The sequence below is a fragment of the Colletotrichum destructivum genome, chromosome 2, assembly GCF_034447905.1.
Source record: "Colletotrichum destructivum chromosome 2, complete sequence".
Taxonomy (NCBI): Eukaryota; Fungi; Ascomycota; class Sordariomycetes; order Glomerellales; family Glomerellaceae; genus Colletotrichum; species Colletotrichum destructivum.
In genome coordinates, this window is record NC_085897.1 from 5,476,069 (window position 1) to 5,498,649 (window position 22,581).

Sequence of the window (22,581 nt, forward strand, 5' to 3'; positions counted from 1 at the left end):
CCATGCATTGCAGAGCCTGTGAGCTCAGCCAATATCAAGTCGGGTCGTGTACTCTGTATGGTGATCAGCTCTGTGTGCCGCAGCTCGTCCAGTTCGATCAATCTTGCTCGTCGCTGTGACTACTGGGATGCATTCGAAAATACCAGAGAGAAAATTAGAACTTTTCTACTTCCTCTTCCGTGCTGAAGTCTCCATCTATGCTGCTGAGAGACTGCCATAAGCACCAAGCCTGCCGGTGTCGGCGATCTGTCCCGCCTGTTGCACCAAGTCTTCCACGTTCGCGTTGCCAGATTCGGAGGGCGCCAGAAGTGCCACAGATGTCTCCTATTGATTCATTTCCGTGATCACGGTCTAGGTTCTGTATGACTGGGCTTCGAATGGGTTTCGGTATGGCGCCGCGACCTCCCGGCGTTCCGCCACGATTGCCAAGAGCATCGTGCAGGCCCATGAAAATACTGCTTGTTTTGTCGATCCTCACCGCTTGTCCGACTGCAGCCGAAGCCAAAAGACAATGCAGTCAGGTCAGACCGGAGTCAAGAAGGACGTGCAAAATTGACCATGAATAGATGATCGGTTTCCCGACACAGATACACTTGCGTTGCTGGCACATGCTGCTGGCAACCTGAGCGGATTCAAAAACGATGTCGGCTTGGATGATGTCTTAGTTGTTAAAACGCATATAGTGAATGAAGCAGCAGGATGTTCTCGTTTTTTCCAGCCTGTAATCCTCCCTGCCCGCGAAGACAATTATTTACACGCCGTTCTGACGCGGCTGAAAACATGCCAATTCTCTATCACACGCGCCATGTTTCCAAGAATGAACCTTATTCGAGATAAGAGTAGTAGTGTTGCTATGATCTCTTTAGTCAATAATATAGGAACCACTCAAGGACTGCTCCGTAGGATTACTATCGAGTTCATACCCGAGTTGACTGGCATTGACGTCTGATTGACGAGGCTGTGTTGGTAAACAGACTCGTTTGAATACCACTGCATTATCGACCGAGTCCCGGGAGCGAAGGGCCTGATAGTCGCGACGGCTGGCAGCGGGCACGCCTTCAAGTAGTTGCCCACGATCGGGAGATGAGTGGTGGATATCAATGAAGGCAAAAGCCTGGACCAGGCTGCGGTGAAGGCGCGGTGCTGGAGGTCGTTGGATGTCAGGCAGATGCCGGTGATCAAGTCGGTGGAACGTTCAGGGGGGGTCGGCCATTCAACAATGTCCAGTTGGTGTCGTCAGATATGCTTCTGTCCCTCGGGAACGGGGAAATACCGCACATATTCCGAGATAGCAGTTGAAGGCGCTCACCTAAGCTGCCGTCAACCGCTGCACGACCTCTAAGGGGTCATGATTGGGAGGGGAGGCTAGGTTGAAGGGGTTGTTTATGTTGAGGACTGAGCAGGATGTGGCTTGATTGGATTGGAAAGAAGGATTCGATTTGGATGATTCGTCTGGATTGCAGGTTTTGTAGGTTGCAGCAAAGGAGATTTATCCTTGCTGACTATATATCTAGAAAGCCTGCATCTTAAGGTTTAATACCTCTTTAGTTAAGACTTCTTGCTGCAGACCTTGATGGTATAGATCTTGACGGCAAAGCTATCTCTAGTAAGTTAATCTGGCATTAAACTAAACTAATCCTATGGTACTGTGTGTTCTTAAACAAGCTACCTTACTGGGTTGACGATATGAGAATGGGGCATAGTGCTTGTATTAGGCCTTTTACTGCCGTTTCTTTCTGCATTGTGTGACTGGTCTTGACTGCCAGATCTAATTGTTTCTACGCTACTTAAATCAGCGTTCTTAAATTCCGAGATAGCTTGGGCGTGGTCAAATAAGAGAATTGTACTACTGAGTATGTTTTCAAGAGACACTACACGGTTTAGAGGGAGATGGGTGAGTACGACAATTAAATGGCAAGCTGAAAATAACCACTAGAGTAACAGTCTGCAGCTAGCTAGAACGAGATAGGTGCCTGTGTGGGATTCATCTAAAAGCAGCCGCACTTGGGTGAGCAACAGGTGAATAACTGGGCGAGTGGGAAAAGGCACACCTAAGCAAGGAATAAAGTGTCACCATCTAGGCTTTAGTCGATTTGAGCTGCAATAACTGCGTTACATCTCAACGTACAAGGACTCGTTGTGTGTACGAAGTCAGCCCCCAAATCCCATCATGTAAATAGAAAATTTTATCTGCTGTATGTTTCACGATTTTCTTGAAGCCACTGGTAACATTTTCATGTTGAACACTGCTCAGGGGTCGTAGTTACGCATCAGTAAATCTGACAGTTAAAGAGGATGTACCAGTCTATATTCAGGTGGGATTTGACAAAGTATGGCTACATGAGAAGAGAAGAGAATACAGAACAATACGGCTCCCCAAGCTCAATGCCTACGAGGAGATCTTCCGAGTCTCATCGGCCTGCCGTGCGTGTGTCTCCTCACGCTAGCGGGAGCAGCGGTAGAGTTGGCGACGGGGCACGAGCTGTACAGCACACCGCGGCCGTTGGTGCCGACATAGACGACGTTGGCCTCGTTGGCCGAGCCAACCAGCGAAGCACCATCGAGAGCGCCGAAGCTCTGGTCGCCCTGGAGGTCGACCCAGGTGGCGCCGAGATCGGCGCTGCCGTAGAGCTTCTTGCCGTCGGCGCCCTCGCCGAAGACATACAGGTTCCAGCCGGCGCCGTCGCCCTTGCCGACGGAGACGGCGTGGGCGTTCACGGGGCTCGAGACGGGGGCGAAGGTCTTGCCGGAGTCGGTGCTGTGGAAGACGCCCGAGTTGGTCGAGACGAAGAGCTCGCCGGCGGTGGTGGGATGCGCGGCGATGTGGCGGATGTCCGTGACGTTGGCAAGGGGGGACTCGGTGAAGGTGGCGGCGCCGTCGGTCGAAACGTAGAAGACGGCCTTGGAGGCCGCGTAGAAGATCTTGTTGTCCCTCTTGTCGCTGGCGATGACGCTGCTCGCGGGCAGGGAGACGTTCTCGGGCTTCCCTCCGTTGCGGATGGCCAGGACGCCGGCGCTAAGGGTCGACCAGAGGATGACATCGCCGTCGGCCGAGTAGGCGACGGTGCCGTCGGTGGCGGCGGTCCCGGTCGAGTTCAGGACGGCCCAGGTGGCGCCGCTGTCCTTGCTGAGGGCGAGCTGGGGGGAGTCGGTGGCCTTGCCGACGCGCACGACCTTTGTGGCGTCGTTGCCGGCGAAGTCGACCGAGACGCTGCTCGCCCACCACGGGTCCGTCCAGGCCGTCTGGGGCGCCTTCTCGAGGTCGGCGACGGAGCCGTAGGTGAAGCCGTTGTTGTCGAGGGTGGCCATCAGCAGCTCAGGGCCGCCGGGGGCGCTGGCGAGGCTGGAGATGGCCATCTCCTCGATGCCCGAGGCCAGACTGGAGACGGTGACGGTCTTGTTCTTGTCCCAGTTGGTCAGGTCGTTGCCGCCGTAGATAGTGAGGCCGGTGCCGTAGAGCCACTTGTCGCTGTTGGTGGGATCGATCTCGAGGGACTCGATCATCCAGCCGAGCTTCTTGGTGTCGATGTCGAGGAAGTTGGTCTCGATCCAGGGGGCCTGCGTTTTCTTTGTGAGCGTCTGTTTCCACGACCGGTTCCATCATCATCCTATTCAAGTAGCTTGCTTACGTTCTCGGCGCTGATGGTGTACTGGGGCGCAACTTTGCCGTCGGCGCCGTAGCTCCAGATCCTCTTCCAGGTGGCGCCGGAGTCGGTCGAACGGAAGAGGATGGCGTCCGGGTACCAGCTGTTGAGGGTGGCGACCACGAGGGTGCCTGGCTTCTTCATGTCGACGCCCAACCCGCCAAAGCCGTAGAAGAGATCGGTGCCCGAGGTCGGGGTGATGTCGGTCCACGTGCCGGAGGTGAGGTCGTACTTGTAAACACCGCCGAGGGTGCCGTCGTAGGGGCCGGTGCCGTCCGAGTAGGTGAAGTAGATGACCTTCTCGGCCGGCTGCAGCCTGGCCTTGTGAGGGAAGAACTTGGCCGGCTGGCCGGCGACGGGGCTCCAGGTCGCACCGGCATCGTTGCTGACGTAGACCGAGGCGGTGATGTTGTCGGCGGTCCCAACAAAGATTCTCGAGGTGGCGCCGTCGAGGATTTCGGATGTCTCGTCAAAGGTGACGAACGTCAAGCCCTGTTGGTACTCCCAGTCAGTGCTTGGCTCGTTCAGCAAGCTTCGTCTGAAGTCAACTCGCCTGGATATCACCGTTGTAGGCATCGGTTTCCGGGCCGGGGCGGAAAGTACCCACGGCCTCGAAGGAAGTGACCTTGGAGAAAGAAGCGCCTAGAGAGTGTCAACACTTTTACATCCAGGTTAAATACGCTGATGCCGACAGGGCTCGTGGCCTACCGCTATCCGTGCTCTTCCACAAGCCATTGCCGCTGCGAGCACCAAAGTAAAGAATCTCTGGGTTCTTGGGGTCAACAGCAAGCCTCTCGCCGGTTCCGCGGCCGGGCATGTTGCCGCCGACCTTGAATGGCAGAGGTGTGAGCTCCCAAGTCTCGCCCTTATCAGAGCTGCGGGCGATGGAGCCATTGTTAGGGTCCCTTTTTCACACACACAGTCAGTCAGTTTCCATCCTCCAGGAGCCAAAATCAAGAAGTAAACTAGTGAAAAAGTACCAGTCGTTGGTGTACAGTCCCGTCGCGATGTACACTTTAGAAGCGTCCGCCGGGTCGAGGGCTAGGGCGTCGATTCCCCAGTTGCCCCAGCTGACGTCGCTTGCGAAGCCGTTGGCATCGGTCACGGGGGTCCACGAATCGTCGGCGTTCAGGCGGTAGAGGCCGCCGATGTCGGTGCGGGCGTACGCGACGCCCGGCTCGGTCGGGTGGAAAGAGATGCCCGGGACGAAGCCGCCCCCAGCTCCGGTGTGAACGTTCTTCCATGTGCATGCGGCCCGGACGGATGCCGCGGCAGCCAGAAGAAATCCGGCGTTCCTCATGATGGGAGAGAAGCTGGGCGTTGCGGGGTTTTGGCTACAGGTCACTCGAAACTCTCAAGAATTGGGGAATCGTCGTTGGACCAGCCAGGTGAAGTGAATGTTGGTGTCGAAGGAACGGATGTCAAACAAAGTGAACGTGGTTGGGAAGAGAGAGTGTATGTGTAGCTGAGAGAGCGAGAGAGAGCGAGAGAGAGCGAGAGAGAGAGACAAAACGAAGCGGCGAGAGACTGAGCACAATCAGGTCAAGCCGAGGGGACCATCAACTATTTTACCATTACGCGACATCTCCATCGGCTCGGGCAACATGTCTAGAATTGGCTAGCAATAGCAAAAAAACAAAGACACTCTACCGGAAGTTAATGGGCCGACAAGGGACCAAATGTCTATATCCGCCGTAGCACAGCCAGGGTAAAGGCTTCTCGGATATATTGTAGACCTTTTGGAGCAAAAGTCTATTGCAACCAAGGATTCCCAAAGGGAACTCCCGGAGAGGGGCAGGCCAGGGTGATCGACGTGGGGAACCATCCCGATTCATATTTCACCCAGCAATCAGAAGACGGCGGTTGTCGCTTGGAACGAACAACCCCCCATCAGAGGCGAATAATCCACCAGTAACTTGCTCGAAACCGAGCAGCATGAGGTAGATCGACGCACTTTGTGTCCGCGAGTTGTGAGGTCATTCAAGCCTCTCCGAGGTTGAAAGGCCAATTGTGTCATGTCTTTGCCGCCAACTAGTGTGTCAAGTTAAGCTGTCGCCCCCCCAGAGCAATTTGATTAAGGGGTAAACGGGACGAACCCGGCTCTTTGGGAAACGGAAGCTGGCGGCGTTCTGCACGATGCATCCCTGTGAACTGGGGGGGGGGGGGGCGGAGTTGCCACTGACTAAGCGGCTTTGCTATATTATCTATCGCCCAAAGGAAATTCATTTACTCTGACTTGGCAGCTCGATGAGGCAATTGCTCGATTGGGAGTTGATGGTGATAATTTGGGAGAGTTCTAGACATGTTCATGGTTATTGACTGTGTACTCGTCTTTGTTGATCTCAGTTAGTGGTTGGTACTATGAGCAACAGGCAGGCACACGCGGCCTTTAGTACCACGTTGTTAAGCTGCCAGGTGCCGACCATTCAGTCTCGGAGAATGCATGTACTATAATAGTAACTCGGCAGTTCATGCGTTGGTTAACTTCCGGCGTTGTTCGGCTCATTGCTCAATCGCTAAGCCCATGATGCGAGTTGGAGATGGGTCGGCAGCCAGACTTCCGAAAGAAGTGAAGAATCGTCCGAGTCGACGAGCTCTGGGCTCTGAGTTATTTACTTAGGAAAGAGGAAAGATGCTGGCATCACAATCGCAAGCATACATGGCCGTTTCAAGGTTGGGTTTTGTGTTGACGCCAGCTGTTGTTAACCAGCATGCAGCATGTCTACAAGAGCTTGCGTCAGTGTCACAGAATGCCAAGAAGCCAGTTGGTCACCAACTTGCTTTTATCGCGCAGCTTCTGTATTGGAACACTTTTCCATCAGGTCTCATCCCGATCCATGGTACTAAAGTTACTACAGGTTCCAAATCAATCTCCTGAAGACGGACGGTGTTGCCTCAGTGGGATGCTGAAAGCAGGTACCGGACAACTCTCGCATGGCCCAGTCGTGTAACCGGGCGCCATGGATTCAGGATAAGTAATGTTTCTTGTTTTAGCGGACTACCTTAAACGCAAGTCGCACTTGCAGATGCCGGAGCAGTCATGTCCGCAGTCTATAGCACGACTAGCAGAGAGAATGTCCAAGAAAAAGCCAGGACTAAACTCCATTGGGAACGATGATGACACAAAGGTTTCCAGCCCAGTCCAGACTCGACCAGTCTCTTTCTCCCAAGTACCGGGAAACAGTCGCGACGCTTCCTTTCCGATAAAACATGTCGCCCCCAAAGTCCATTGTCATCAACCTGGTCCGGCTGACGAACAAGCGCGGGACTCTTTTAGACTTTCGACTTGGACTCTCCCCTGAAGAGCCCAGTTCAAGGTCTCAAAGTCAAACGCGCGCTTGGCGTCATTTGTAAGCCCGTGTTGGCCGCGCTTTTGTGCCTGGCGATCATCGATTCTCCATTGATTATCAAGTCTTTCCTGCCACCGGCGGCCCAAGCCACAAGCCATTGTCGGACCAGAACACGCCCTAAAAGCGGATGGTCGTAAACACGGCGGCCACATGGCCTGTTCACAGGCTAACGCCGGCAGCCTTGACCCGGAACGTGATAGATCACGTCCAGCATGCCCAAGTGAGTCTAGGAATCCGAGGCTCGGATAGCCACGATTCTCGATCGGTCCGGGGACGGTCTAGCTGGAAACGTTGCCGAGTATGGATGAAGAAGATCGGGAAATGCTCTAATGAGATAGACTAATCCAAGCGAGGCCGGCGGTATGTCCTGCAAAAAGCCAAGTTGACGTTGAGGCGCTTGAGGTAAATAAATACCTTGTTGATCCTTCAGGAACCGTGATGTGAGCTCATCTGCTGGATACCGTGATCACCCTCATTCGTGGTATATCACACTGTTGTCACTGACTGAATTCGTCCACGATGCGCGTCGTCCACGTCCTCACCACCTTCGTTGCCGCCCTGGGCCTCACCAGCGGCGCCCCTACCGAAGACGAAGCTCGCCAACATGCCGAGCACAAGCGCCAGCTCGGCTCCAGCGCCGGAGATCTCGGAAAGGACGCGACCTTTGACTATGTCATTGTCGGCGGCGGCACCGCCGGTCTCGTCCTGGCCAACCGGCTGAGCGCCAAGAGCGATATCACCGTCGCCGTCATCGAGGCCGGCACGTTCTATCAGATCACCAACCCCATCATCGGCAACACGCCCGCCGGCGACACTCTGTTTGCCGGCTCCAGCCCCCTCGACACCAACCCGCTGGTGGACTGGAACTTTGTCACTCAGAGCCAGGCCGGTGCCAACAACCGCCGCATCCACTACGCCCGCGGCAAGTGTCTTGGTGGAAGGTGAGTTGACGAACCCCGTAATAGTACAGCCCTCTGTTTCTCAGAACCTTCAAATCTAACTCAGCCGGTCCCCCTCTTTCAGCTCTGCTCGCAACTTCATGATCTACCAACGCGGCACCAAGCAGTCCTACCAGAAGTGGGCGGACGCCGTCGGCGACGACAGCTACACCTGGGACGCCCTTCTCCCGCACTTCAAGAAGAGCGTCAAGTTCACGCCACCCGGCTCTTCTCGCTTCCCCAACGCCAGCGCCGAGTACAACCTCGACGCCTTCTCCCCGTCGGGAGGACCTCTCGACGTCTCGTACGCCAACTACGCCCAGCCGTTCAGCACGTACCTCGAGCCCTCTCTCAACGAGATCGGCATCCCGCAGGCCCAGGACTTCAACAGCGGCGAGCTGATGGGCGCCCAGTACTGCTCCGACACCATCCAGCCCAGCACCCAGAAGCGCGAGTCCAGCCAGACGTCCTTCCTCAGCGAGGCCATCGGCCGCAAGAACCTGAAGGTCTACCAGCTCTCTCTCGCCAAGAAGATCCTCTTCGACGGCAGCAAGACCGCCACGGGTATCGTCGTCTCGTCCAACCTCGGCCTCACCACCTACACCCTCAAGGCCCGCAAGGAGGTCATCCTGTCCGCCGGCGCCTTCCAGAGCCCCCAGCTCCTCATGGTGTCCGGCGTCGGCCCCAAGGAGCAGCTCAACAAGTTCAAGATCCCCATCGTCGCCGAGCGCCCCGGTGTCGGCCAGAACATGGAGGACCACGTCTTCTTCGGTCCCACGTGGCGCGTCAAGGTCCAGACGCTTACCCGTCTGGCCAACGACCTCATCTACACCGCCGCCCAGTTCGCCACCACCTACTCAATCTTCAAGCAAGGTCCTCTGACGAACCCGGTCTGCGATTTCCTCGGCTGGGAGAAGACGCCCCGCGAGCTCATCTCCGCCGAGGCCGCCGCGGTGCTGGATAACGAGTTCCCCGCCGACTGGCCCGAGATCGAGTACCTCACCGCGCCGGGCTACGTCGGCGACTTCTCCAACCTCCTCCTCACCCAGCCCCGGGACGGATTCCAGTACGCCACCATCCTCGGCGGCCTCGTCGCGCCGCTCTCCAGGGGCACCGTCACGCTCGCCTCGGCCGACACCAAGGACCTGCCCCTCATCGACCCCAAGTGGCTCACCGACCCGACCGACGTCGCCGTCGCCGTCGCCACGTTCAAGCGCCTCCGCCAGGCCTTCGCCAGCAACGCCATGCGGCCCGTCCTGGCCGACAACAAGGAGTACTTCCCCGGCGCCAAGGTCGAGACGGACGCCCAGATCCTCCAGAACATCCGCAACACGGTCATGACAATCTGGCATGCCAGCTGCACGTGCCGCATGGGCAAGACGGACGACCCCATGGCCGTCGTCGACAAGGACGCCAGGGTCATTGGTGTGAACGGTCTGCGAGTCGTCGACGCCAGCAGCTTTGCGCTGTTGCCTCCTGGCCACCCCCAGAGCACCGTCTACGTCCTGGCCGAGAAGATCGCGGCCGAGATTCTGAGTGGCTTGTAGGACTCGGTGGGGTACGGTTTGTATCCATATGAAAGACTATCTCTGTGCATGAGATACCCGCTAAGATATATATACTGTCATTGGACACTGTAATGTAATGTAGAAAGAACTTTTGCGTTTTGGAAACTCTACTCGGGTTGATGTAAGCATACAAATCAAGACGTTACATAGGAATAGCGTTAAGTCACCGGGGTTATGAAGACTGTTTGATACTTCATAGGGCCCCAGCTTTTTATCGTACTTACAAATTACCACTTGACCTAATCCAAGCAGAAGGGGACTCTTTGTGCTTCTCCCCCGTCAGACTGAACCTTCACTACTTAATGCTCTTGTTTTTGAGTCAATTGATTTCAGCCATGCATTGATGTGCAACAGCGCTGAGAGGTTTACATAGTCTAGGAAGTTCACCTACCGAGTAAATGTTGGGGAAACCCCAATACGTCAGCCAACTCCATGAATACCATCATTGGCCACGTAGATGGCGTTCGTCAAATTCAGCAATGAGGAGTACCACCGGCGTATCACTGGTGGATTCAACAATACATCGGTAGCTTCTATGGGACGAAATCCATCAGAGGGGAAGCCAATGTAATCCTTCAGTTAAATCCAAATTGTTCGAGTATTTCCCATGTCCTCTCATGTATATGGGCTCCGTTGCCCACAGGTCCCAAGCGAGTTGAGTTGATGCCGTCAGTATCAAGCCGCAGCCTATATCTAACGCAATGGAAAAGCAATCCCAGGCAGGGTAAAGAAACATGCTCCAGTGACTCCCAACGCCGCGCTTAAACTCCATTTCGTGCATTATCGACTGCGGTCCGCGCGGCCTTCTTGCGTCACGCTGAACTCGGTCGTTTTGATGATCCCCTTGAAGGAGTTGTAATCCGCCAAACGTCCCGGAGCTCGTACATCTTCCCTGCTAGGACCCTCGTCGGTGAATATCGCGGTGGCCGTAGTGTCTCTCATGGTTCTGCTAGATTCCCGTTCGCCGTAGCCGATGGCCGTCCCCTCGGCCCATTCTCCGAGCTCGTACTGGTTCCTTCTCGCTTGCTCCCGGTTACGGCTGCGGATCGAGGCGACCGTTCTCATGCCGCTGCTGCTCTGCTTGGAGTGTTTGCTGAACGGTCCCCGGACGGGGCTGTTGTGCGTGGACAGGTCAAGGAGGCTGTTGACCAATGGTTTCAGAGTAGGGGCGCACGCCGCGAGGATGCCTACTTGTAACTGCAGGCTGACGGAGGAGAGGCTATGTTAGGTCGTTTGACGGAAACCATAACAGTACAGAAGACCTACAATCCCCAGAACTGAATATTTCGGTTGAACGTTTTGTCCGGATCGGAATCCGCCGTGGCTTGGTAGTAAGCCTTCACGATGCCCATGGCGACAGCGCTGACAGGAAAGGTCAGTCATTGTTTAACAAACCACTTTCTCTCAAACCGTCTTCTCTTTCATCGAAAAGTTCACTCACAAGTATCCCAAGCTCAGTATGCCAATTGCGTAAAGCTTGAGTTTGAGCTTCATCTGCAAGTTCCAGATGATGGGTACATGGAGAGTCGATAGTACCACGTCAGTGAAGATGTTGAACGCTACCGGGTGACGTCAACACGCGGAACTTGCCTAGAAGGATGGTTCAAGAAGACTGTAATGTGGCATACCTGTGTTGACCATGCCGAAAGTGTTTACATATCCGGGGCCGTGGCACTTGGGAGGCGGATTCGTAAACTTGTCCCAATACCCCGACAGTGGTTTGCAGGTGACAGACAAAGCCAGCATGCCCCCTAGGCTGTAAAACAATATGATTCCTTTGGAAGCATGTCAGTTGGATTCTACTCTCCCCCACCTCCCCTGGCTGTTAAATTTCTCGATACTCGCCCCGGGGACGTACCGATAATCGCATAAAGAGACCATTTGAACCACTTGGTCGTGCTCAGGCGCAGCAGGCTGAGCGCGATGGACAGTTTCAGCCACATGAGAGCTCCCGTGGCCGAGATGATTGTTTGCCAGAATGAGGCATGCTGGAAGGTCACGTAGTCAGTCTTCTTGTCGATGGTCTTGAAATGTTTGCCGAGCCCATGGTCCGCCTGAACGATGAAGATAGACCAGCCTCCGATGGCACAAACCTGGGAAAAAAACACAACCCACGAGAGTCAGCACCACACGCAATTCTCCAGCTCTTCGACCTAAGACTGGAACTGTGGTGGGGACTCACCGCCGACAAGATGATCATCAAATCATCCCACCCCGCGGCCCGGATCACCCAGACCCTCGCGTACACCCGCAAGCCCACGCTGATGAGCGCGAGCACGTGGAACACCGTCACGACGGCGAGGATCCTCGCCGTGTTGCTCTCAGCTGCCCATGCTGGATCGATGAAGTCAGCGGCCGTTCCGTTGGTGTTGTTCATCATTCATTGCCTCTTTCATCTCGTACGAGGGGGAACCGCAATGTTGGCGAGCTGGAGTGCGGAGAAATTCGACGACGGCTGGACCGAGTCCACGGTGACTGGGAGGCGGTACATACAGTTCAAAACGTTTTGGCACGAGTGGCCCGTCCGTTTCTTGGTCGCCGAGCGGAGAAAAGTCCTACTCCCACCCGTTGCCGGATGAGAGTTTCGCGATGAGGAAACCTTGAGTATTCGCGGCGGTGATAAACAGGCATATTGCTTTCCTAGCTAGCCTTGCAACGAACTTTTTTTTCCCGCCTTTTGTCTGCTTTTGGGGGAGAGTATGCTGGGATGCTGAGACTTGGGGGCTACGTAACCTCCAGCACCAGCAGACGAGCGAGGCTTTTCCCCCAAGCCTCGACTGAGTCCCTGGCCGGAACACGACGTGGTGTCCAGGTCTAGCCGCGACTCCAAAAACACAAGGGACTGCTTTTAGCCGCAATGCCTGTTTCCGCAATCCCTTTTCCGCAATGCCTGTTTCTGTGGGCCAGTCCCTCGGAATCGCAAACTCTGGGTAAACTGGCTTTGATCACCAACGGTTCCCGCCCCGGCGTTGAGTCCTCTAGTCGATGAATCTCCCCGGTTTTCAGATGATGTCTAGCCTGGCCCCGAGGACTGACAGGTATGCAAACTGCATGACTAACTTCGGCGAGCGTCATCACTCCTATCCGAGTCAGGGAAATGGCATGATTCATTGATTCGGTAGACGCTCGAATAGGGATATGGGCAGAAGAAGTGTGAGCTGGTTGTTGTATTTATTGCCGAGACAACCCCATAAGGTTGCTGGCTGGAGCTTGGGGCATAGCGCCAATTATCTGCTGGTCTTATTGTGTAAACCGCCATGGGCCATTTTCCTCGAAGGCTTGACCCTTAGAATATAGTTAATGTTTATGCAGAGTGAAACGATACATTAAAATAAACAAGAAATGTACCATGTGTAACTTTGCTTCCTCGAAATAGGGCTAACGAGACTGACTACATAGAGTGGAAAGCTGGGGTTTTCAGCCCTTGGACGACGAGACTTTCCAACAAACCCGTTGTATGGAGACGGAGCCTCCCGCAACAGGCCTGATCAGACAGAAAGAGTATGATGGTGCTTTGTACAGGGAAAAGGTTGCTGATTAGATATTGACATGTTGTCATGATAGCATCCCAGTCATTGGGGAAGAGAATATTTACATCGGAATTTACGACGACAACCACAACAAAGGCGACTTTTTAAACACAGTTCCAGCTGTCCGCCGAGTTGGGGTCTCCCTCCTTGTACACGTTGCGCGTCGGGTACTTGCAGTGCTTACGGGTGAAGGCGACCTCGCCGCCCTTGGTGCCGTTGACAAAGGCGGTGCCGAGGATCGAATCCGGGGCGACGCCCTCCTCGACCCACCGGACAATGGCCGAGAGGACGTTGCGCTCGGGCTCGTAGCCGGCGACGGCCTTCTCCTGGTTGCCGATGAAGCTGGCGCCGGGCCCGCCGCTGCAGTGGTTCATGCCGGAGATGCGGAAGTAGCGGTAAAAGTCGTCGAGCTCGGCCGAGGTGAGGCCCATGGTGCGCGAGACGTGGTTGTAGTAGCGCGCCGAGTTGTCGCTGCTGATGATGGGGTCCTGGAGGCCGTGGTAGTGCAGCACCTTGGTGCCGCGGTCCCGGACGCCCGAGAGGTCGCCGTTCCAGGTCTGAATGTTGCCCGGGTTCTGCGCGGCGGCCGTGGCGTAGTCCTTGGGGCCGAGGGTGGCCGGGTCCCAGTTGGTGTCGTTGTAGACGACGTTCTGGAACCAGTCCGTCGTGTAGGAGAACGAGCGGCCGGCGAGCAGCATGGCCGTGGCCTGGGCGCCGGGCTGGAGACGGGGATAAACGAGGGTCCCGTCCAGGCCGTACAGGTCGCCGAAGACGGTGCGGACCGTCTCGGCCTGGGTGCCAGTCAAGCAGTTCTCGGTCTGGCCGGTGCCGCAGATGAGGGCCTCAGGGCGGTAGTGGCACAGGTCCGGATCCTCGATGATGCCGTCGACGTGGCCGTCAAGACCGTCGCACTGCGCCAGGACGTCCTTGTAGACGAGGTTCCAGAGGGCGGCCGACAGGAAGGTCGGCTTGTCCGGGGTGCCGGTGGCGGTAAAGAAGTGGCCGCTCCAGGAGGTCAGGTTGGTGAAGGACAGGGCGGGCGCGCCGGCCACGATGCCGTCAAAGTCGTCCGGGAACTCCTGGGCCTCCTTGAAGCCCTGCCTGCCGCCGGTCGAGCATCCGAGGTAGTACGACTTGGTGTGCTCCTTGCCGTAAAAGGCCTTGGTCGTCTCCTTTCCGATGACGACGCCGGTGTGCAGGGAGCGGTAGGCGAAGTCCTCGATGACGCCCGGGTTGTTGAGGAACGGCGAGCCGATGGTGCCGTTGTGTCCGTTGTTGGCACCGACGGCGGCGAAGCCGCGGGACACGGCATAGGAGATGTCTTCGTACTGGATGCAGCCGCCCGTTCCTCCGTTGCCGGTGCTCAGGAAGCGACCGGTCCAGTTGGATGGGAGCCAGGCCTCGAGAGAGATGTTGCTCGCGGGGCCCGTGGTCGTCAGCATCGACACGCGGCAGATGTCGACGTTGATGACCTGGTTGGGGCGGCCGCACGTTGGGTGGTTCTCCGGGAAAGTGATGTTCGTGCCGGCGGGGAGGGCGGTCGAGAACCAGACGGTGGTGTTGGGCAGCTTCAGGGTGGTGGCGAGGGCGCTGCAGTCGTCGGCGAAGGCGCTCATGACGAGCTGGGCCGCCGGCACCAGCAGCATGGCGGAGAGGTTGAAGGACTTCATGTCGGAGAATGGGCGTTGAAGAGGGCAGGTTCCCAAGTCCATTCAAGAGGAGATGGTCTTGTTCGTTGGTTATTGGGGCCAACTGCCACTTATAATATAGTGAACGTCGGGAATGAGATCACCCGCTGCTCTCTTTTCTCTCCCTCTTTCTCTTTCTGTCTCTCTCCCGTGTTCAAAACATCATCGGCAGTTATTCGGATACAATTCTCGATTTGTATCCGTGGATGGATCACACAAGCGTTCATCTCAACGGCCCCTGGCCTCTCCTCCTCGTCGTCGTCGTCGCCCCTTGCCTCTCGCCCCTCTCGGCAAACCCACCTTATGGCAACCAACTCGGCGTGTGCGAAGACATAGCGGTTGGGGAACGGCAGTTATCAACGGCATGGTGGTCAAGGAAAGGGTCCGCTGAGCCAGCCCCTGATTCAGGCACCGCCCATGAGCCACACAACACCAATGGCGTCCATATTCTTATCCCCACTCGTGAAATAGACTTGAGGGGTCGCCCATGCATGATTGAATCGGCAATAGCGAAAGTGCGGAGAAGACAACCAAGTTGGGGTAAACAACTGCAGGGGGTTCATCTCGCTGGGGGGGGGAGAATCTTCTCCCGTAGCGGCAGGCAAACTGGCCTATCTGGTCGCCTGATGTTGATGGATGTGGCTTTGCTCGGGATGTAGGAATTCTGTTTAGTGATCAAGGGTGAGGAGATCAAAGCCGAGATGGAGCGGCCACATCGGGCTAGCTAACGTATCGAAGAGAGTGAGAGGGCAGATGAGAATGAGAATAAGACTGAGAATCAGGGCGAGGGTCAAAGTGGCTGACAACTGGGTCCACCTCCCCAGTGCAACCTTCTTAGATTAGAAATGGAGTGCAGGATGCCCCGTATTGTCTACACACGTGTACTTGTAAAGAGGTAAAAGCCTACTTGTTACAGTGGCAGAGATATGTATCTCGACACCGAAGGGGGGAACGCCTTCGCCGTTCACCACCAAGACGAACATGTCGCAATTTCAGGCCATCCATGGCGAAGCCGACGTGTTTCGATGGTTTGAATCGCGCCTGGCTATGCTTATACAGAGATTTACAGGTACACCATCAACGTCGCCGCCACCGAAAAGTTTGAAGTTTCAAGAGTTGGCAATGTGTGCCAGGTCCTGACGGCAGAGGGCAACTTGCAGTCTCTGCCAGCACACTATCCATGTCTTGCTGCAACCGTGGCCCATTGCGGCATTCCCTGTCCGGATTCAGTTTGTTTCCCTGGCTTACCAGATCTCCCCGGCATACGCGTACAATTACAGGCAACCCCCCTTCCCCCTCCCCCCTCCCCCCTCTTAGTTGATTTCTGAATCGGTGGCCGGACAGCCTGCCGGACAGCGTGCCGAAACAAGCCGTGGAGGAGGGGCCGCAGACGGCGGTCTTATGCTCGGCGTCATCTGAGCAAATGCAATCTATTCCGTCGTCGACGTTGCACGCCGCCTGACAACACCCACTGACCGACAGAGATCCATTCTTTCGACTGAGGCTCGTCCGATCGACCCAGCGGTTTTTCCTTCATCCGCACAATGGCCCGAAAGGGGATTTATTGAGTGCAATGTTACCCTACGGTCCCTACCTCCTACCTCGCTGCGCACCGGAGGCCGAGGAAGGGGGGGGTCGGAACTGACTCGGAAAAGCCGCCTCTATCCCGCATTGGCTCTGCGGTCCGAAAGCCAAGTCGCGCAGCTGTCGATCTTCACTTTGAGTGCCCCTGGGAGTCCACACGAGTAACCACACATGTCGAAGGCTTGAGAAAGTCTCGCAGGTGGTGTATGTCTTTCCCTCCATTTGCCAGTAGTCTGCCGATCGGAAGAGACCGAGCAATACATGTATAGACCAGTAGCAACAGTAAGACAGCCGTGCCTGCAGGCCTGACGACAGCGAGAGAGAGCACGACAACGGGAACTCGGCGGCCTACAATCGGATCCGAGCTGTGACACCGGCGCCGCACTCTCCCGGTCACCGCACGCACTCCGTTGACTCGGGCTGAAGACTAAATAACGTCAAGGAGTATTCCGTTGGGACAAAGATAAGGGCACGACATTTATATTCTTTTCACCTAGCTTGTTTACGACCGCCCAGCGGTCCGAGACTACATCTCAGTCATATTTTTCGGTCCGAGAGCGAGAAAAAAAAAAGCTTAATGGGAAGCGTCACAACACAGCTTTTACCAACGATATGCATCGAGTATCGAACGAGGGATAAAGGGCGGAGATGGACTCATGAGAACAAGTACGGACGTCTTGGCTCCCATTCCTTGTGCTCCTTCGGCAACAATTCTGGCCAATATAAGAAATAGAAGCTGAACCAGACACAATTGGGATTTCGGGGCATCGCCATCATCAATAACACCGCTCTTTGCTCTGATTTGGTTCCCTCTGCCTTGAGAAAACGTCGTGTCCGGCAAGAATACCACGAAAGGACGAATTCGGCCTCAACATGGACGTCAACGGTTCGTCGGCGTCGCCCAGCTGGGCCGACTACGCGTCCTCGAAGCTGCCGTCACCGGACTCGACCACCACCAACTCGGCCCTCTACCTGCTGGCGCTGCTCGCCGTGGTCTCCGTCTTCGCGGCGCCGATCCGGAACAGGCTTCGGAGTGTCGAGATCTACCCGGTCATCAACACGACCAAGGAGGAGTACCTCAAAGAAGGCAAAGCCCTCCTCGCCAGGGGCGCCAAGGAGTACGGCGGCAAGCCCTTCCGAGTGTACACGGGCCAGGGCACCCTCACGGTGCTGGCGCCCGAGTTCGTGCACGAGGTGAAGAACGATGAAAGGCTGAGCTCGACCGAGTTCCTGTTGGCCTACTGGCAGGCTGGGACGCCGGGGTTTGAGCCGTACATCAGCTCCGGGAGCGAGTTGATTCGCGAGATGATACGAACACGCCTGACTCCGGGCGACGTTGGTAAGTTGGGTTGGGATAGATGATTTATCAACACAAGTCTGTCTACGAAGCGAATTGGAGACTAGATATTAAGCGTTTTCTCTCTTAGCCAAGCTGTCGCAGCCCCTTGCAGACGAAGCAGCCGATGCTCTCCGAGACGTCTTTACCGACGATGAAGGTAAGTCGGACAGACAGACAGACTGAAAAACAAAACATATTTGGAACTTTGAGCTTACAAACTGTCCCTTTTTCTTTCCCCTCCCCGTAGAATGGCACGAAATAACCCTCGCCTCGGCGATCCCGCAAATCGTCGCCCGCGTCTCGGCGCTCGTCTTCCTCGGCCCCGAACTCTGCCGCGACCCAGTCTGGCTCGACATCACCATCAACTACCCGAGCAAAGCGATGGCCGCCGCCAAGGTGCTGCGGTCCTACCCGTCGCCGATCCGTCGCCTCGTGCACTGGTTCCTGCCCTGCTGCCGCGAGCTCCGGCGGATGCTCCGCACGGCGCGCCTGGCCATCGAGCCGATCCAGCGGCGGCGGCGGGAACAGGAGGCCGGGGCGGGCGGCGCGGCGTCCGACAACGCGCTGGCGTGGATCGAGAAGCTGGCGAGCAAGCAGAAGGACACGACGGCGCAGACGGCGGCGTTCCAGCAGCTGGGGCTGTCGATCCTCGCCAACGCGTCGTCCACGGACCTGATCTCGCAGAACATCCTGGACCTGTGCCGCAACCCGGAGCTGATCGAGCCGCTGAGGGACGAGGTCCTGCGGGAGACCCGTGGCGGGTGGAAGACGTCGTCACTATACGGGCTCAGGCTCATGGACAGCGTGTTGAAGGAGACGCTGCGGCTGAAGCCCATCGCGTCAGGTTAGTCGACCGTCCGTCCCTGGCTCTGGCGCCGGCGACACTGCTAATACACACGGTCGGTGAACAGTTGCCCTTGGACGCCGAGTCATGGAGGACGGAGTGAGATTGAGCGATGGTAGCTTGCTCCCAAGGACGACGGGCGTGGCCGTTTCCTCGGCCAAGATGTGGGATCCCGTAAGTTATTCCCTGCCCGTGTGAGGAAGAGATCGGTGGTCTCTATACTCAGATCCAAGACCATCTTTGCTGAGCTTCTCTGTCGCCCACGAACAGGAGATCTACCCGAGGCCCGAAACGTTTGACGGGCACCGCTTCCTTCGCATGCGCGAGTCCGGCAACAACGAGCACGTCGCCCAGCTCGCCAGCGTGTCGCCGGAGCACCTCGGGTTCGGACTCGGGCCACATGCGTGTCCCGGCCGGTTCCTAGGCTCGAACTCCGCCAAGCTGATCATGTCGTACATCCTGCTCCGGTACGAGTTCAAGCTGGCCGACGACATCGACGCGGCGGCGGTCGATCCAGTGCGGTTCGGGTTCTCCACGTTGGCGAATCCCAGAGCCAAGGTTTGTATCAGACGAAGGAAGGATACTGCGTAACAGTTGAGGAGATGAACTTGCACGCAATATGAGATGCGCAAAAGGGAGGGCGGGCGTAGGGGCTAGGCGTGGCTTTTCCTGGGGATCTGGTGTTGGGTAACGCAGGACAACGGCATCTTGCTCACAAGCAACCAACGTCGTAGAGTGGCCTGTCAGCAACGATGAGTCTGCGTGGTAATATAGACTCCAACCAAGCATGCATCCTAGTTTTGAAATAATGTTGGGAGAGCCCGGGATCTCGGGTCGTCAAAGGAGCTGCCATGTCCCGGCCAACTTCTGTCAAGAAACTGCAACGCGGTCATCATGTATGTATGTATGTATGCATGTATGCAGCCAGGCGCGGCCCGGCCAGGCCAGGTTACCGAATTGATCGCGGAACCTCTTCTCGGCGTCCGTCCAAGAACGGGAATCTCCGCCCGAGCGATTGGCGGAACAAGATTCCGCGCTTCGACTTGCATGGCGGGGGAAGCAGGGTTGGCAGCCCCTCGTTTCTCTCTTCCAACTGCGGAGATGGCCTGTATGTTCCCCTCCCTCCCTCCGTCAAACTTCTTTGGACCCAGCCATCTCATCACAACTCGTCCAAGTGACGAACGGGGAAAGCCAGCGATCGGCCGTCGTTCTGCGCAAGCATGCGGCACGCATTGTCTGGTGTCGAGGTTGACAGCTTGGGAAAGGGAACCAAGGCCCGTCTCCCGCAACGGGCGTCCAGCCCGCGTCGCCGGTCTCATCTGGAGGCGGACGCCACGTGCGTGAGGGGTGCTCGCCACGATGACGGACCAAGGATGAGGAAGCAGAAAGCTTGGAATCCTCTGTAACGGTGAGGCGGAAAGGAAGAGAGACATGGGACGGATTCGGCCGAGTAGTGGCGGGAACGACATCCGATCGACACGATGTGACTGTGGACCGAGGGGTACGGAGGCTCGCGATCCGTGTTTGCCCGTGGAAGTGGTTGATGGCGACCATTAGAGCAAATGTACCCCAGCATGGTATCCTCATAGACCTTGGTTGTATCCAATGTATTCAGTATACATAACAAATAGATAGACAGATATATGTATGTGCGTATGACCCCTCCCCGAAGAACGAGTCAACTTCCAAAGGGACTCACTCATCCATCGGCCCTCACCAGCTCCCGTAGCCAACATGATGTCCCTCTTTACTCTCGCCCTCTGGGCCCTCGCCCTCCTCGCACCCGTCCTCGGCGCCGAGGTGGTTCCCCGCGCGACCTTCACCGAGGTGACGAACTACGGGTCCAACCCGACGGGCACACGCATGTGGCTGTACGTGCCGCGCAACCTCGCGGCGAAGCCGGCCGTCGTCGTGGGCATCCACTGGTGCAGCGGCAGCGCGCAGGCCTACTACCAGGGCAGCATGTGGGCGACCAACGCGGAGAAGTACGGGTACATCGTCATCTACCCGCAGACGCCCTACACGCGCGACAACTGCTGGGACGTGGCGAGCAAGATGACGCTGACGCACGGCGGCGGCGGCGCGAGCAACTCCATCGCCAACATGGTAAGCTTCGTCGTCGCGCAGTACGGCGCCGACACGAGCCGCGTGTTTGCGACGGGCATCTCGTCTGGGGCCATGATGACGGTAAGTCTGGCAAAGTCCCGAGAGTGAGAGTGAGGGTGAAAGTGAGGGTGAAAGTGAGGGTGAGAGTGAGAGTGAACGTGAGAGTGAACGTGAGAGTGAGAGTGAGAGAAAGGATGAAGAGTCAGAGTGAGAGAAAGAGTGAAAACTGATTCATTGTGTGTACAACCTTGCGTAGAACGTTCTCGCCGCGACATACCCCGACGTCTTCGCCGCCGGCATCGCCTACGCGGGCGTCCCCGCCGGCTGCTTCATGTCGGTGGACGACATCCCCGACTTCTGGAACTCGACGTGCTCGACGGGCCAGTCCATCTGGACGCAGCAGCAGTGGGCCAACGTCGTCAAGGACATGTACCCGGGCTACGCGGGGCCGCGGCCCAAGATGCAGATCTACCACGGGTCGGCGGACGAGGCGCTCAACGTGCAGAACTACTACGAGACCATCAAGCAGTGGACGGGCGTGTTCGGCTACTCGACGACGCCCGTATCGGAGACGGCCAACTACCCGCGCAGCCCGTACACCAAGTACGTGTTTGGGGACAAGCTGCAGGTGAGTTGAATTGATCGAAGGGGGGGGGGGTTGAGGGGAGGCGGTGAAGACAAGAGGAGAGGACGTGGAGTGAAAAGGCTGACGACGATGGCTCATGCGTAGACCTTCCTGGGCGCCGGCGTGTCGCACTCGATCGACGTGTTTTGGGAAGAGGACCTCAAGTGGTTCGGCTTCGTGGTAAGAGAGTTTCTGATCTGTTCACAAGACGACGACTGGAAGGGACTCTGACCTTGGTGGTGCAGACACCGGTGAGCTCCTCGTCGGTTCCGACGCCGACGGCGACGACACCTCCCGTGACCACGAGCCGCGCATCGACGACGCTGGTCGTCAGCACGACGACGACGGCCAGGACGACGACGACGACGACCTCGGCGGCCGGGGGATCGGGGACGTCGCCGCAGTGGGGGCAGTGCGGCGGCATCGACTGGAAGGGCCCGACGACGGTGAGTTGATGAGAGCTGACGAGAGAGTTGTTGGGGAGTTCTGGGCGCTGACTTCTGATGGGGTAACCAGTGCGCGAGTCCGTTCAAGTGTGTCAAGATCAACGACTGTAAGTGACGGAGCGATGCGTCTCTTGATGGGCGCACACGTACTGACGATGGCATAGGGTACTCGCAGTGTCAGTAGATGACGACGACGACGACGACGAAGTGGACGACGAAGTGGACGGATGTGTTGAGGCCATGTTGATGCAAAGTCTCAGGGTTGAGGGTAGAACGCGAGGAATGTGATGGGAGAAAGCGCGCAGTCTGTTTTCAGTCGAGGCATCTTCACTCATTTGGACTACTTCCAGAACCCGTAATGAAAACACGAAGCGAATATGTTCATGAGCCGAACATGAGTTCCTCACTCTCTGTCTTTCACACACGATTCTGCTCGCAGGTGGATGAAACGAAGATTTGTCCGGAATGCGACGACTTCTGCAAGCGGTTGTTGGCGGTTGACTTTCCTTTTTTCTTCTTCTTCTTTTTTTCCTTACCGTGAATGCATGTCACCGAGTCCCGGTCTCGGAAAGATTCAGAGAGAGAAAGAGACCTTTCCGTGATTCCATGAGACAAGGTGCATTCCAGCGGGAAAAAGCAAAGACGTGTCTCGGGAAAGAGAGGAGAGGTCTAGGTCTCGGTCTCGGGGGGTGAAGAAACACGGGCTTTGTATACTATGATGCATGTACCGGCTGAAAATGAGACGTATTCAATCTCGAGAGCTGCAGGTTGTCACAGAGTAAAGAATAGAGCGGTGGTCAATGATGGAAACCCCACGTGCGCCTCGAGATGTCCGTGTTTGGTCGCCTCTTGTCCTCCTCATCCTCCCCCTGTTGACCGGACAATCACGTGATGCTCACCGCAGGTTCCCGTCGGAGAA

At 56.6% G+C, this 22,581-nt stretch overlaps 6 protein-coding genes across 6 annotated transcripts; 3 read left to right on the forward strand and 3 right to left on the reverse strand.

The window, feature by feature from the left end:
- Positions 1-2,199: 2,199 nt before the first annotated feature.
- Positions 2,200-5,155, reverse strand: CDEST_03861 (Putative WD40/YVTN repeat-like-containing domain superfamily). Its single transcript, XM_062920020.1, has 5 exons — positions 4,625-5,155; positions 4,353-4,549; positions 4,198-4,286; positions 3,630-4,136; positions 2,200-3,558 (listed from the first exon to the last, which is right to left on the reverse strand). The coding sequence occupies exons 1-5, from the start codon at positions 4,942-4,944 to the stop codon at positions 2,383-2,385; spliced, it is 2,289 nt and encodes a 762-aa protein (XP_062776071.1). The 5' UTR covers positions 4,945-5,155; the 3' UTR covers positions 2,200-2,382.
- Positions 5,156-7,513: 2,358 nt separating this feature from the next.
- On the forward strand, positions 7,514-9,479 carry CDEST_03862 (Putative glucose-methanol-choline oxidoreductase, FAD/NAD(P)-binding domain superfamily; the record flags this gene model as incomplete). The annotated part of the gene is made up of 2 exons (XM_062920021.1): positions 7,514-7,935; positions 8,018-9,479. 2 exons carry the CDS (start codon positions 7,514-7,516, stop codon positions 9,477-9,479), a joined length of 1,884 nt encoding a protein of 627 aa, XP_062776072.1.
- Positions 9,480-9,845: 366 nt separating this feature from the next.
- Positions 9,846-12,202, reverse strand: CDEST_03863 (uncharacterized protein). The gene is made up of 6 exons (XM_062920022.1): positions 11,683-12,202; positions 11,359-11,593; positions 11,129-11,275; positions 10,942-11,059; positions 10,767-10,862; positions 9,846-10,704 (listed from the first exon to the last, which is right to left on the reverse strand). The coding sequence occupies exons 1-6, from the start codon at positions 11,878-11,880 to the stop codon at positions 10,281-10,283; spliced, it is 1,218 nt and encodes a 405-aa protein (XP_062776073.1). The 5' UTR covers positions 11,881-12,202; the 3' UTR covers positions 9,846-10,280.
- Positions 12,203-12,617: 415 nt separating this feature from the next.
- On the reverse strand, positions 12,618-14,813 carry CDEST_03864 (Putative tannase/feruloyl esterase, alpha/Beta hydrolase). Its single transcript, XM_062920023.1, has one exon. It carries the CDS (start codon positions 14,740-14,742, stop codon positions 13,135-13,137), a length of 1,608 nt encoding a protein of 535 aa, XP_062776074.1. The 5' UTR covers positions 14,743-14,813; the 3' UTR covers positions 12,618-13,134.
- Positions 14,814-16,042: 1,229 nt separating this feature from the next.
- On the forward strand, positions 16,043-19,349 carry CDEST_03865 (Putative cytochrome P450). The gene is made up of 5 exons (XM_062920024.1): positions 16,043-17,641; positions 17,730-17,798; positions 17,889-18,485; positions 18,553-18,659; positions 18,756-19,349. The coding sequence occupies exons 1-5, from the start codon at positions 17,176-17,178 to the stop codon at positions 19,074-19,076; spliced, it is 1,560 nt and encodes a 519-aa protein (XP_062776075.1). The 5' UTR covers positions 16,043-17,175; the 3' UTR covers positions 19,077-19,349.
- Positions 19,350-20,152: 803 nt separating this feature from the next.
- On the forward strand, positions 20,153-22,041 carry CDEST_03866 (Putative Cellulose-binding domain, fungal, esterase, PHB depolymerase, alpha/Beta hydrolase). The gene is made up of 6 exons (XM_062920025.1): positions 20,153-20,672; positions 20,848-21,219; positions 21,322-21,396; positions 21,462-21,662; positions 21,733-21,769; positions 21,827-22,041. Exons 1-6 carry the CDS (start codon positions 20,220-20,222, stop codon positions 21,844-21,846), a joined length of 1,158 nt encoding a protein of 385 aa, XP_062776076.1. The 5' UTR covers positions 20,153-20,219; the 3' UTR covers positions 21,847-22,041.
- Positions 22,042-22,581: the final 540 nt, after the last annotated feature.

Coding starts and splice junctions, on each gene's coding strand:
- CDEST_03861 (XM_062920020.1), bottom strand. CDS start 4,944: ATGAGGAACGCCGGATTTCTTCTGGCTGCCGCGGCATCCGTCCGGGCC. Junction 4,550..4,624: donor GGACTGTACACCAACGACTG/GTACTTTTTCAC, acceptor TGTGTGAAAAAG/GGACCCTAACAATGGCTCCA. Junction 4,137..4,197: donor CCTACAACGGTGATATCCAG/GCGAGTTGACTT, acceptor GAGTACCAACAG/GGCTTGACGTTCGTCACCTT.
- CDEST_03863 (XM_062920022.1), bottom strand. CDS start 11,880: ATGATGAACAACACCAACGGAACGGCCGCTGACTTCATCGATCCAGCA. Junction 11,594..11,682: donor TGATGATCATCTTGTCGGCG/GTGAGTCCCCAC, acceptor TTTTTTTCCCAG/GTTTGTGCCATCGGAGGCTG. Junction 11,060..11,128: donor TTTCGGCATGGTCAACACAG/GTATGCCACATT, acceptor GTCACCCGGTAG/CGTTCAACATCTTCACTGAC.
- CDEST_03864 (XM_062920023.1), bottom strand. CDS start 14,742: ATGGACTTGGGAACCTGCCCTCTTCAACGCCCATTCTCCGACATGAAG.
- CDEST_03865 (XM_062920024.1), top strand. CDS start 17,176: ATGGACGTCAACGGTTCGTCGGCGTCGCCCAGCTGGGCCGACTACGCG. Junction 18,486..18,552: donor GCTGAAGCCCATCGCGTCAG/GTTAGTCGACCG, acceptor GTCGGTGAACAG/TTGCCCTTGGACGCCGAGTC. Junction 18,660..18,755: donor CGGCCAAGATGTGGGATCCC/GTAAGTTATTCC, acceptor GCCCACGAACAG/GAGATCTACCCGAGGCCCGA.
- CDEST_03866 (XM_062920025.1), top strand. CDS start 20,220: ATGATGTCCCTCTTTACTCTCGCCCTCTGGGCCCTCGCCCTCCTCGCA. Junction 20,673..20,847: donor CGTCTGGGGCCATGATGACG/GTAAGTCTGGCA, acceptor AACCTTGCGTAG/AACGTTCTCGCCGCGACATA. Junction 21,663..21,732: donor ACTGGAAGGGCCCGACGACG/GTGAGTTGATGA, acceptor TGGGGTAACCAG/TGCGCGAGTCCGTTCAAGTG.